The 14,327-nt window shown below is 43.0% G+C and overlaps 1 protein-coding gene across 5 annotated transcripts in view; it reads left to right on the top strand.

Annotated features, from left to right (window-relative positions):
• Positions 1-14,327, top strand: part of CHD6 (chromodomain helicase DNA binding protein 6) — a 193,015-nt gene that overhangs the window by 85,123 nt on the left and 93,565 nt on the right. For all 5 annotated transcript variants that reach the window (XM_061127304.1, XM_061127305.1, XM_061127306.1 and 2 more), the window contains one exon: positions 260-409. In XM_061127304.1, coding sequence (XP_060983287.1) covers positions 260-409 — 150 coding nt within the window. The remainder of the gene's footprint in view (positions 1-259; positions 410-14,327) is intronic.

Here is a 14,327-nt window from a genome sequence, read left to right as displayed (position 1 = left end):
GGTAATAAAACACGTCTCCCTGGATCCTGAGACTACACCTTCTACCCTGGATCCAGGGGGTGTGGCTCCCTCTCCTCAAATGGGTCCTGTTTTGAGTGAATTTAGTTCTGAAAAGAGTTGTGTTTAGGGCAGATCCTTCTTGGGAAGTTGGAGAGAGCTCCTGTGAGTGTGAGTGAGTTTAGTATAGGCAAGGGTGTCCTTGTGCACACTTTTCCCTCCGACTCACTGAGCGTCTCTGGCGGGTGTGTTTGTCCTGCAGAAACGACGCTCAGGGCGGCAAGTAAAGCGCAGAAAATACAACGAGGACTTGGACTTCAAGGTGGTGGACGATGACGGGGAAACCATTGCCGTGCTCGGGGCCGGCCGGACGTCCGCCCTCTCAGCTTCTACCCTGGCCTGGCAGGCGGAGGTATGGCCTTTAGACTGGACTGCTGGCCTCAGCCGGACAGTCACTTCGACTGCCTGATGGAGTTGTGCTGCGGCTCTTTTTCAAAGCATAAGTTTGATCACTTTAACTGCAGTTTCTGTCCTTCAGGTGGCTTCCTGCTGAACTGAAAGTTCAGACTCTTGTCTGTGCCTAGCAGGTCCCTCTGTCGTCACATTCTCCCGAATTCACCTAAGTTCGTTTTCCAGATACACGACTTTGCGCCATCTCTCTCATTACTCTCCAGCCAAAAGACTCGCCTCTTTTAAAGCCATGTATCAAGCCATTCTTTCCCACCTACTGCCCTTTACCTGTGTGGTCCCTTTTGGTTGGAATGTTCTTTGCCACATGCCTCACGTGACTCTTATTTGAAGTAGACCCTTGCCCCTGTCCTAATGATTCTTTTTTTTTTTTTTCTGATTAATTATTATTTTTCTGACTGCACTGGGTCTTTAGTTGTGGCACACAGGATCTTTACTTGAAGCCTGTGGGAGCTAGTTCTCTGACCGGGAATCGAACCTGGGCCTTCTGTGTTGGAATCACAGAGTCTTAACCACTGGGCCACCAGAGAAATCCTCTAATGATTGATTCTTTTTATTTCACTCCTGTTTGTTTCTTTCATAGCACTTATTACAATTTATAATTGTGTTCTGATTTCATTTTATTTGTCTCTCCCATTAGAATGTAGAAGTGTGATATGGAGTAAATAGCTGCTCAATGAACGGAATCACATAAAGCAGTCATTACAGTTGGGACTGGGGTTACAAAGGTGTGTGGCAAGTCCACAGCAGGGCCAGGTCCTAGGACACCAGGATGAATATCTTGGCTTGGTCCCCGCCTCCAGGGAGTTTTATCTGGGAGGAGAGTATGGCTATACTGGTACTGTGAGTTAAGTGTGGTCTTGGAAGTATGTGCTGGATATGGCAACTGGAGGAGGAGTAAACAGGAGAGGGAGGTCAGGGTTTTAGGAGAGGTGTTTCCAACGTGAACCACAGCCCCATAGCTGCTGGTACCAGAGGTTGTGATATGACAGTTTAATGAGCATGGTCAGACGTTGGGGTTTGATTTGAGGAGTGATGGGAGATGATCCCGGGGTGGTAGGGAGAGCCACATTATGCAAGGCCTTGGCCTTCCTCCCGTAGGTTGTACAAGGGGCCTGGGGCAGTGATGGTTTCAGGCGGAGAAGCAAGATGCCCATCTGTGCAGTTTAGGAATTTCCACTAGCAGCAGTGTCGGGGAAGATAAGGACAGCATGTCGTCCTGGTACCCCCAGATGCTACCAAGGAAGAGGGGGTGGGGATACATGTTGAAAAGGAGGAGGTCTGAGCCAAGGAGCTTGCAGGGGAGAAGGCAGAAGCAAAAGAAGCAGCAGGCTGTGCACGTGGGATGCGCCTGACGGCCGGCAGCACATTCTGGGACACAGGCTGTCCGTCGTTATGGAGTCCCTGTTGCTGACTTGGCAGGATTCATGTTCTGCCTGTGCAGCAACAGCACAAATACCTGTCCTTCCTCCTGGAGGCCAGTGTGGCTCCTGGAGCTGAGGATGCTTTTATCTGTGCCACCCACCTTGACTCCCGCATCAAGCATTTTCACGTAATTTCTCACAGCCTTTTGCTCTGTATCTGCATAGAAAGTAGCTGGGAGCAGGGACCCTTATGCCTATGTTAACAATCAGGAAATAAGCACAGAACAATCCAGATCATAGCATTACATAGCAGCAGTGGATCAGTGATGAGCATGTAAGAACTGATTTTGTGTCTCTCTCTGGATCAGGGTTATCCAGCTAATGAGTAGAACACCTAATAGGAATAATAATTTGACATATTGTGTTGCAGTACTTTTCAAGCAAATAGTTAAAAAGTAGTCCTTGCAAGACTTCTTTGACATGATAGGATTATATTGCTTTATAGTTGGTTTCCTGGGACTTCCCTGTGGTCCAGTAGCTAAGACTTCATGCTCCCAATGCAGGGGGTGCAGGTTCGATCCCTGGTCAGGGAACTAAATCCCACATGCCGCAGCTGAAGGCCCACATTTTACAATGAAAAATGTTGTTGCAACTAAGACCCAGTGTGGCCAAATAAATGTTTACAGTGGGTTTCCCTTCCTTGGCGATTTTATGGTTGATTTGGTAGTTAAAACACTATAAGGGATTTTATTTTCTCCTAGTAGCCATTTAGCCAAAGTTATTAACCATATTTCAATTGTTGTTCTGACTTCTACCCCAGTACCTAAAGGGCAGTGTTAGCTGATCAGACAGAAATATCTTGAGAAGTTTTTATCTTAACAAAGCTCTTTTTATCCTCATGAAAGGTGCATTCAAGAGTTTTATGTGGTGAAACATAAGCTAGAATCTGAATCTGCATTAATTACACCTCAAAGATTGTGACTAAATTTAAAAAAGAAAGAGGCCCAAAATGTGGTTTTGGTGTTGATGTTCAGAAAAGGTAGCCATGTGGCTCTGGCCTCCGTGCCACAGGACAGACCCGACCACCTTCCAGGGACTGAGCGACTGACCTGAGTCAGTGCTCCGTGGAGCCCTCTATTCGGGTCTGTTTTACATAGTGGGCTCTCTGGGGAGGTCTGAACAAAGATTTCCCAGACTAACACAAAGCCCCAAAGTCAGGGATCTCATCTAGGATTCCAGGCAATCCTCAGAGTGTCCAGGGGCCCAGAAAACCAGTAGAGGAAGATGAGACTTTTTCTTCCATCCTTCTCCCAAGGCCCTTTGGAAAGGTGTCTGCCTGCTTGCTGGCTTTAACGTGGGGCAGAGAAGGGTGTAGAGTCAGCACCAAAAAGGCCCCACTGCTCCCTCCCTGCTTTCTTTGCGGTGTCTTATCGGCATGCTCAGCCCACTTGTGTGGCTCCTGGCCCCTGTCCCAGCCCCAAATTGCAACCTCAGCAGTGCTTACCTAGTGGTGAATTGCTGCAAACATCTTTACGCATGATTCATTCTAGCTCGGGCCTGGCAGATAGCAGAGACGCCTGCTTCGGAGTCTAGAGGACAGTCCCCTGGCTGGGGTATGGGATTAGGGGTGGAAATATGTTGCCATCCTCACTGTGACTCCCTGCTTTCTTATTCTTTGTCAAACTGCTGGCAATGCTTGGAACAGAGACAAACTTGCCCGGTTACGGCGTGTTTACAATGTACAGATTCTTACAAGGCGGTCTCAGTTTTTGCCTCCTGCAATTGGTGTGGTCTGTGTGATTTTTGCCTGAGACAGAAGGACTTGAATTTGAACGAGGAATCACCTCCCAGTGCTCTCCTGTGCCCACTCTTGCGTCTTTGCAGACAGTCCCCTCTGCTTTGTCTGGTCTTTGCCTGCGCCTGGCAGGTGAGCGCAGTGGTCCCCTCACCCGGGAAGCTCCCTGCTTCCCCTCAAGCTGGAGGTAAGTGCCCCTCCTCTGTCTGCCTTGGCACTCGAGTGTGTTAAACTCTCACTGTCCGTTAAACACCTGCCGATTTTTGTTTTCCTTTGTCGAAGCCTTGAACCATGTTCGGGTAGGGCTTGTAATCCTTTTCTTTTTCTTTTTTTCTCAACTTATCTCTCCAGCATGAAAGAGCTTCAATAAAGTAAAAGGTACATTAAACCCCAGGAACTATTTAGAGAAAAGTATGGCACGTCCCTCCTCTGTTTTGTGGTGTGTTCATCATGCCCGATATACCCGGAACCCACAGCCTGTGACTGCTCTGATGGGTCAGCGCCCTGCTGTATTGCTCTGAATATCACTCCTGATTGTTCGTGCCATCACACTGTAACCTTTTGCAAAAACGTGTCACTTTTTAGTTGATCATAATTTTCACTTAACATAGGTAGTACTTGACATTGGGTAGTGAGTAACATAGAGAGACGTACATTTCATGTATTTATATATGTAAGTAATGAATAAATATGCTTAAAACATTATAGAAACAGGTATTATTCTCAACTCCTGGATTAGAAAGATGACAATGAGGTCTTTCTTTCTCTCTCAGGCTCTTGTTTCTTCCATGTCTTCACACTGGCCTGTTTTCCTGCTGGCATTCACCTTCCTCTCACTCCAGCCCTGACCACCGTGGGCAGGCCCTGGGGCAGAGTGGCTGCAGCTCTGCAGCAGCCCCGGTGATTCAGGACTTAGGCTGCCGTCCCACTCGGCCCGGGAGGATGGTTTTCATTCTTTCCGTTTCTTCGTTGGCCACACCACCGGTTCCCACCCCGAGTCTTTCCTCCGAGTGTCTGCTATCTTTGTTTCCTCTTGGGTGCTGCTGGCCACCAGTCCTGCTGAGGCTTTTAGTGTTCAAACAGCTGCAGTTTGCACCTTTGTTATTCCGTGCCCCAATCCTCTGTCCTTCTTGCTCCATTACTAGGCTCATTTTCCCATAATACCAGGGCAGTTTTTGGCTTTTCTCAGTGTCCCACTCAAGAATCTAAGGTGATTTTGCCTCTTAACTCCTGTTTTAGATAAAAATTCCTGCCTGATTTTCTTCTAAGGAATGTAGCCGCATTCTATTCTCATTTATCCCCACTCCCCGTTCTGTGTAATTTTTTTTCTATTAAGACTGTGTTCCTTGTATCCCAAATAGGCATCCTGCTTCCCCTACACTGGTCCTTTCATCCCATGGGTATGTTTCAGCTTTCCTTCCTGTTTGCAGTCCTCTTATGACCCGGCATCCTTTAGGGCCCAGTGGAAAACACACAGTTTGAAATTCACGCTGTTCATGCCTTCTGCTCTCTTGCTGGACTTAGGGTTACTGTTGCACTGATTAGGATTTACCCCTGGCACATTTCTAAGAAAAATATGTTTTATTTTGCTTCCACTGAGAGCTAAGCCCCTGAGACTGGGCACCTTTTTGAATGCAACTTTGGACCTTCCATGGCATTTGGTAAATACTTAATGTTTTGAAAAGTGGGTTGCGTCTCACTAGAGGCTCTCCTTATTCTAGCTAAATAGAGTGAATCAGGTGGTTGGTTGAGGTTGGGAGTGATGTAAGTTGAAACTTTTTTCCCTAAGGGAAAAAATTAATTTCATGAGTTTCTGACATGAAATTGAATGAATTAAAATGGTCTTCTTTGAAGGATAATTTGAGAAAATTCCAAGAAGTTGAGAACAGATGGCTGTTATGGAAGTGTGTTCGGCAAGCAGATTTAGTTTATATCTGTGTGTATCTGTATACACTGAGTGTTTATACACACATGATCATGCTTATGCACGGTCTCTGTTTAGGAAAAAGAAATCCTGATTTTCCAGTCTTCTTCCTACTTTGATGTGTATTTTTGGTAACACTAGCCTCTTTTTTCCCTTTTATTAGGATAGAGTAAAAAAAAATCTGTTGTAAAATTTTGATGATAACTATTGTTTTTTTTTTAATTTTAGTGTTATCCTCTATTCTTTAGTGCCAAAAAGCAAACTGAAGTTTTCATATTCCTTAATTTTTACTTAAAAATTTTCTGTAACAAAGAATGCTTTAAGCCCTCCATCCTTTTAACCCTCAGAGTAAAGTTCTGAGCTTCCTTCATCCACATGTTAATGTTTCTGTGGATTGGGTTCTGCTTAGAAACATCTTGCCATCAGAAGCCATCTTTTTCTGCTCTTCATGGTTGGTAAGAATAAGAGACTATTTGAAGGGACTTCCCTGGTGGTCCAGTGGTTAAGAATCCACCTGCCAATGCAGAGGGCATGGATTTGATCCCTGGTCCGGGAATTAGAGTCCCACATGCCATCGGGCAACTAAGCCCATGGGCCATAATTTCTGAGCCCACTTGCTCTAGAGTGCATGCTCTGCAACAAGAGAAGCCACTGCAACGAGAAGCTGTCACACCACAACCAGAGAGTAGCCCCTGGTCACCACAACTAGGAAAAGCCCATGCACTGCAACTCAGAGCCAGTGCAGCCCCCTCCCCTCAAATATATAATCAAATAAGTAAAATTCTTTTAAAGAGAGAGAGCCCATTTGAAGTCACCTGCTGGTGAAGAGAGACCATGGTTCTTTCAGCACGGGTGCACGCGTGTGAAGGCTTGTTTGCTAATCTGGTTCGTACAGACTTGGAAGTAGGTAGGAAAGCAGTGATGAAAGTCTAAGGCTTATAGACATATAGCTTATTTCCAAAGCCTCTTCTGATTGGGCCAGCTGCTCTGGCTGTGTGTGCCCGTAGCACTTGCTCTATACTACTGTTCCCATGTTGCATTGTAAAATCTTTTAACATTATTTATTCAGAAATATTTATTGAGTGCCTACTACTATTGAGTACCAAGGACTGTTCTGAGTGCTGGAGATAACATCAGGGAACAAAAGAGCCGGAAGTCCCCGCCCTTGTGGAGGGAGCCTATAGCAAAGTGAGAGGAACCTGTGGCATGCACACAGCCCATCTCCTCCTCCAGATGTTTGCCAGGTTTTCAGCCTACGTGGGGTGTCAAGCCAAAGGGCTAAGCTCAGAACTTCCAAAGGGTAGAAATAACTCAGGAGAGGCTGGTTATCAACCTGGAAATAATAAAAGTGTGTAGTGTGTCCATGGTGGTAAGTGCTATGGAAAAAAAAAAAATCAGAATAGGAGTGTTAGGAAATTCAAGAATGAAGGTTGCAGTTTTAGATAGGGTGATCAGTGCTGGCCTCACAAAGGTAATACATGATCCAAGAACTGAAGGAAGTAAAGGAGTGAAGGAGTCATGTGGGGAGAAGAGCATTTCAGGCAGACTGACTAGCAGAGTCCTGAAGGGGGAAACGTGCCTGGTGTGTATGAGGGACAGACAAGGAGACCTGAAAGGTGACAGAGGAGATGAGAGGCTGGGTACGCATTCTGTGGGCTTCTGAAGACCTTTGGGAGACTTTCGGTTTTACTCCCAAGTTGAAAGAAAAGCATTTTAAGCAGTTTAAGCAAAAGAATGACCTAAATGAAGGGGCCATTCTGAACGTTGTGTTGAGAATAGACCAGTAGGACAGGAGTGGTAACAAAGCGACTACTTAATAGATGATTGGGAATAATCTGGGTGAGAGATGAAGGTGGTTTAGACCAGGGTAGAAGCAGTGGAGGTGGTGAGAAATGGCTGGGTTCTGAACGTACTTCGAAGGTAAACTCAACAGGATCTCTTGGCTGATGAAATAGGAGCTGATGAAATGTGGAGCGAAAAGAGAGGAGTTGAGAATTACAGGATTTTTGGGTTGAACATCCAGAGGGATAGAGTTCTTTTTAATTCAATTGTAAGAAAAGTGTAGTTTGAAGGGGTACAGTTGGGGGCTTGGCTAAGAGACTAGGAGTTTGGTTTGGGGACATCTGAAGTGTGAAATATTTCTGAGATAGGTAGTGATGACAAATAGCAGTTAGATAAAGGAGTTTGTAATTATGGGGTTCTAAGCTGTATTAAATAAATATGGCAGTCCAGACAACATGCACGCCTGCGTGTTAAGTTGTTTTTGTCGTGTCTGACTCGTTGCGACCATATGGACTGTAGTCCATCAGGCTCCTCTGTCCATGGGATTCTCTAGGCAAGAACACTGGAGGGGATTGCCATGCCTTCCTCCAGGAGATCTTCCTGACCGAGGGATCGAACCTGCATCTCTTGCATCTTCTACACTGACAGGCGAATTCTTTATCACTAGCACCACCTGGGAAGCCCAGGATAAATAAATATGGCAGGCAAGACACATATAGCCAGTATTTAAAACCATGAGACTGGATGGGATCACCTAGAGAATGAATATAGATAGAAAAGAAAGCCCCAAATCTAGGCCCTAGGGAACTGCAGAAATAAGAGTTAGTGTTGGAGGATTCTATTTTCAGGTAAGACATAGTCAGGCATGGCAGACCAACACTCGCTGTAAGGGGGAAGAAAAAGGTGACTTGCAAAGAATATATTTTTAAAGGCATCAGCTAGTTGTGGAAGCAGTAAAAATGAGATGCAGTAAAATTCCAGACAGAGAAGAGCTATTCCTAGATGAGCTGATCATTGCTGACTAGTTCCTTCTCTGGAAGCATTCTGTAATTCCAGGCAGGGGCTGAGCACCAGGCTGGGCCCAAACAGAGACCTAATCTGGGTTGATGAGAAACTGTCTGACCCTGCTGGTGATTGATTATGCAGGGCTGATGAAATGATTGGAAACTAGAGGAATCCCCAAAGCAAGGAGCCTTCCCCAGGAGACATTTGCTGAATTCTGGGGTAATGCAAGAAGTTGTTGGCTGAACCAGAAGGCAGATTGAAATCTCACAGTCTTGCGTTACTTAGGAGATAAAATCTCACTGAAAGGATGGGTCTACTGCAAAACAAAACTGACTCTCCCTTAAGAGAGATTGTTAACCCTGCTTGGGATTGGAAAACTCAGGGCTGAGGAGTAAAAAGACCTGCCGAGCTTACAGTCAGGTGACCTTGGGCATTTGTTCTTAAGGAATAGATTAAACAAGAGATGGACTGAGTCTTAACAAAACGGTTGACCCAGTCCTGACCCAGCAGAGCCTGATTGGACTAGACCAGTGGGACTCATTCCTTCTCCCTGTTCATTGAGGAGAAAATAGGAAGCATTTGGAGCTGCTGTGATTCTTTTGTTCACAATATTCACCATACAATAAAAAATTATTAGACATTGAAAAGGCTGGGAAATTGACTAAAAATCAAGAATTTTAATGGAAGCAAACCCCAAATGATCCAGATAATGAAGTTAGCAGGAAAAAAAGTTTAAATTACTATGATTAATGAGTTAAAGAAAATAGAGGAAAAGATGGACAAAATAAGTTTTAAAGAATTCCAACAGAGAATTGAAGCTATAAAGAGAATCAGATCAACACTGTAAAACTGAAAATTTGTAAAATTCAAAGCACAATAGGTAAGTTTAAAAGCAGATTAGATATAATAGAAGATAAGATTAGTGACTTTGAAGACAGATCAGTAGAAAATTTCTAAACTGACATACAGAAAAATGAATGGAAAGAACAGAGCAAAACATAAATGCATAGAGATACCACTGGGATGCAGTGAAAAGGTCTGATGCTCTGATTAGCGTCCTAGACGTGGAAAAGGAAAGGTCAGTCACTTAGTCATGTCCAATTCATGGACTGTAGCCTGCCAATCTCCCCTGTCCATGGGATTCTCCAGAATACTGGAGTAGGTTGCCATTTCCTCCTCCAGGAGATCTTCTTGACCCTGGGATCAAACCTGGGTCAATGGAGAGCCAAAAAGTTCCCAAAACTGATGGAAGATATCAATCAGTAGATTCAGTGTTAGGTAACCCCCAAGCAGGAAAAACGTGCAAAAGAAAACCATACCTATGCATATCTTAAACTGCAGAAACCAGATACTAAAAGAATATCTTATAAATCACTAGATAAAAACTGACAACTAATATTATATTAAATGGTACAGTATTGAATGCTTTCCCTCTGAATTAGCAAGTAAGAAAAAGATTCCACTGTTCTCATTTATATTCAGGAATACATTGGCGGTCCTGGCTACTGCACTAAGGAGAAGGAAGAAACAAAGGCATGCTTTGTTTTCTTGTTCTTTGCTATATTGCACTTTACAGATACTGCTTTTTTTTTTTTTTAACAGTTTGAAGGTTTGTGGTAACCTTGGATCAAACAAATGTATTGGCACCATTTACAATATACTAATATTACAATATACCTTTTACAGTATACTTATTTTATAAACTAGCAACATCAAATCAGGAATGGAAAATTGTAAAATGCCACTTATGATAGTATCAAGGCATTAGATACCCTGAAGTAACTCTCAAAAGATATATAAGTCCTCTGTATGAAAAACATGGCTGAAACAAATTAAAGAAGCCCTAAATAAATGGAGTGATATATGACAGACATGTATTCAAAATTAAGCTATCTGTAATTCAGTCCCAGTCCAGATCTAGGCAGAGTGCTTTTTTTGGTGGAAATTGACAATGGAACTACAGAAGACCTACCCTGACCAAGGCAATCTTGAATAGGAAGAACCCAGTTGGAAGACTTACAATCCATACTTTATAATCAGTTTGCAAAAATGAGGACAGGGTAGTGTTGCCACAAGAACACGTAGACCAGCGGGCCAAAAATAGAGCTGTATGTGGCTGTTGAGCACTTGAAATAGCCTAGTTCGAACTGAGATATGCTCAGTAAAGTACAGAGTAGAGTTTTAAAGACTCGGTGTGAGAAGAAGAATGTAAACTATTTCATTAGTAATTTTATATTGATTGCATGTTGAAATGATATATTTTCTATGTTAGTTAAAATATTGTTACAATCAAATTCATCTGTTTTTAAATGTAGCTACTGTTGTTGTCAGTCACTGAGTCATGTCCGACTCTTTGCGACCCCATGAACTGCACCATACCAGGCTTCCCTGTTTTTCTCTCTCTCCTGGAGTTTGCTCAAACTCATGTCCATTGAGTCAGTGATGCCTTCCAACCATCTTATCCTCCGTCGCCCCTTTCTCCTCTTGTCTTCAACCTTTCCCAGCATAAATGTGGCTATAAGAAATTTTAAAACTGTGTATGTGGCTTGTTTGTGGCTTTGGTGGCAGCAAAGATTCGTTCAATGGACGTAAAAATACAAGAGAGGAAAAAAGGTGAATCATACAGAACTTCTCTTCATCAAAAGACACATCTACAGTTTGAGAGGGCAAACCATAGATTGATAGAAAAAGTATAGATCATAACAGAGGACTCTTATTCAGAAATATATAAAGATATAAACTCTTGCAAATATAAAGAACTCTTGGCAATAAAAAAAAGACAATTTTTAAAATAGGCAAATAACTTGAATAGAAACCTCATAGGGCCAATAAGCATATGAAAAGATACTCAGCACTTTTTAATTATCAGGGAATTGTGAATGAAGGAGGGGATGTGAGAGTTGAACTGTAAAGAAAGCTGAGTGCCAAAGAATTGATGCTTTTGAACTGTGGTGTTGGAGAAGATTCTTGAGAGTCCCTTGGACAGCAAGGAGATCCAACCAGTCCATCCTAAAGGAGATCAGTCCTGGGTGTTCATTGGAAGGACTGATGTTGAAGCTGAAACTCCCAATACTTTGGCCACCTGATGAGAAGAGCTGAATCATTTGAAAAGACCCTGATGCTGGGAAAGATTGAGGGCAGGAGGAGAAGGGGACAACAGAGGATGAGATGGTTGGATGGCATCACCGACTCACTGAACATGAATTTGGGTAAACTCCGGGAGTTGGTGATGGACAGGGAGGCCTGGCATGTTGCAGTCCATGGGGTCGCAAAGAGTTGGATGTAACTGAACTGAGTACACGTCCATTGGAATGGCTGAAGTTTTCAATACTCATGATGTCAAGTCAGTGAGAACTCCCATGCACTGCTGCTGGATGTAAAAATGGTTGCTACTACTTTGGAAAAAGTTCTGGCAGTATCCCTCAAAACTAAACATATAACCAACCTCATAACCTAGCAATTGCATTCCAAGGTAAGCAAGTGCATTTATATGAACATTGAAAGCAACCCGAATATTCCTTAGCAATAGCAGGGATAAATAAGTGGTGGGTAAATAAATAATTTATACAATAAAATACTGCACAGTGATACAGGAGAATGAACCACATGCTAGATGATTCCATTTGCATGAAAATAATAGGCAAAACTAATCAATGGTGGTAGAAGTCTGAAGAGTGGTTATGTCTAGAAGGAGGCTTGAGGATCTTCCAAGAATGTTGAAAATTTAATAGAACTTTATCTCAGGGGGACTTCACTGTGTATGTGTACATGTAAAACGTCGATAATTGTATGCTTAAGACCTCTGCGTGCTGTATACCTCAGTCACTTACAACATTATGTGGGCATGCCTGGCCATTCCTTGATGAAGACTATAGCACATTTATGTCTGTAAGACCAGTATGTAAACTCAAAAGACACGCAGTACATAACCGGGGTGGGGGGGGGCGGGGGCGGAGGTGAATTTAGGAAGGAAATGAAGTTGTAAGGAAGGAAGTTGGGTCATTAATCTAGTTTCCTTTAACCCCTCTGTTCCTTTGCTTGCTGTCCACTTGTCATAGCCCGAGCTCTGTTTGTTGGCTGCAAGATTGGGGTTGTGATTTTACTGCTCAGGAAAGGACATCTAGTTTGGGCCCTTCACTGGTAGCCATCTGGACAAGAGAAGTTAAGTCCAGGTATATGGAAAAAGAGGGAGGCTTTAATTATATGATATAGATCAAGAATAACCCTTTATCTTTCCTTTGTATTCCATCTGTCTTCCCTGTTATTTAGCATTCAACTAATATTCATTGATCACCCACTGTTGTCTGGCTTTCTCAAGGTATCTAGCTACACCAGTGAGTAAAACAAATAAGGATCCCTGCCATTACAGGCTAGTGTGATGGGAGAAGACAGCAACCCACTGTGAACTGTCACCTCCTCCTTTTCTTATACATAAGAATCAAGCGGAGCAAATATACTTAGAGGAAACCAAAAGCTGAGTCTGTATCCAGCCCCAGTTCACTGATCTTCCAGTTGAGCAGTGGGAAAAGACTTGTCATTTTGGATTAACTTCACAATGCCATGTGTCCAGGGGGACATAATGAATATGCGTAGCCTTTGGGAGCATCTGTCAGCGCCTGCTGATTTCCATACTTCTCTTCCACCATCTGCCCTACTCATCATTTTTTACTATCAATTTTCTGGGAAAAGCTTGATTTAAGTTCTTAGAAAATATGTTTTCTATAATGGTATGACTTTGGGATAGCTGAGCCCTAGAATGGGTAGACTGAAGGCAATGATATGCAGCATAAATCATCCTCTTGGAAAGTTCTGAGAAGGAACCCAGCTCTTTATTCTGACAGTTAGGGTTGTGGTGTATGTTCTTTTCATACACTGTTCTAAGTCTCATATTGTGATAAATGCCAGATCTGGAAAAGTCACATAATGCAGTTGAAACCACTGAAATTGCTCAACTAAAATCTTAGGAAGAACGTTTAACAGGAGTGTTCTGACCCAGTGTATCCTTTTGTAAGTTTATTGTTTATTTTATTTTTATTTTTTAGTTTATGTTGTTTAATTTTTATTTATTTATCTTTAGTTGTAGCATGTGAATTCTTTTTTTTTTTTTTTAAGCATGTGAATTCTTATCTGCTGCATGTGGGATCTAGTTCCCAGTGAGAGAAAAAAAGTGAAAGTCGCTCAGTCATATCCAACTCTTTGCAATCCCCTGGACTGTAGCCCACGAGGCTTCTCTGTCCATGGAATTCTTCAGGCCAGAATACTGGAGTTGGTCCCATTCCCATCTCCAGGGGATCTTCCTGACTCAGGGATTGAACCTGGGTCTCCCACATTGCAGGCATATTCTTTACCATCTGAACCACCAGGGAAGCCCTAGTTCCCAGACCAGGGATCAAACCTGGGTCCCCTGCTTTGGGATTACACTCTTAGCCGTTGGACTACCATAGAAGTCCCAAGTTTGTTGGTTTTTTTTAATGCAATTTTTTTTTTTTTTTTTTGCAAAATTTTTTAAATCAAGTACTCCTCTGTAGAAAGAGATTTCATGGAGATTAGAAAATGTTGATGTGTATCAAGGGTAGAAAGGAAGGAATTAAATTGTTTCCAGTTGGGATTTGTAGTCAAAGGATGATCAATAAAACAGAAAGCCATTTCCAGGTACAGAGGAGAACAGCGGTACCATTTAGTAGAGAATAGTTATGCCTTACATTTGCCTAACGCTACTGTCCAAAAAATGTTTTCACATGCCATCTTATCCTTCCAGTCACCTAGTGAGATATGTATTTTTAATTCTTATTTTAATAGATTTGAAACTAAGGGGTGTTAATTGACTTGCCCAAAGTCAACAGCTGGAAGGTGTCAGAATTGGAGCCTTCTGCTTCTGAAGCCCCTAGACTCTTTTATATTACGCCTTTCTGAAAATTTTATGCAGTAACATGTAAGCAGTTTGGGCAGAGAAGGGAGGTCCCAGGACCAATTTTAGTGATGCTAAAGGCAG

This window comes from Dama dama, chromosome 23 (assembly GCF_033118175.1).
Source record: "Dama dama isolate Ldn47 chromosome 23, ASM3311817v1, whole genome shotgun sequence".
In the NCBI taxonomy this organism is placed as follows: domain Eukaryota; kingdom Metazoa; phylum Chordata; class Mammalia; order Artiodactyla; family Cervidae; genus Dama; species Dama dama.
This window is presented reverse-complemented; position numbering and strand designations above follow the sequence as displayed.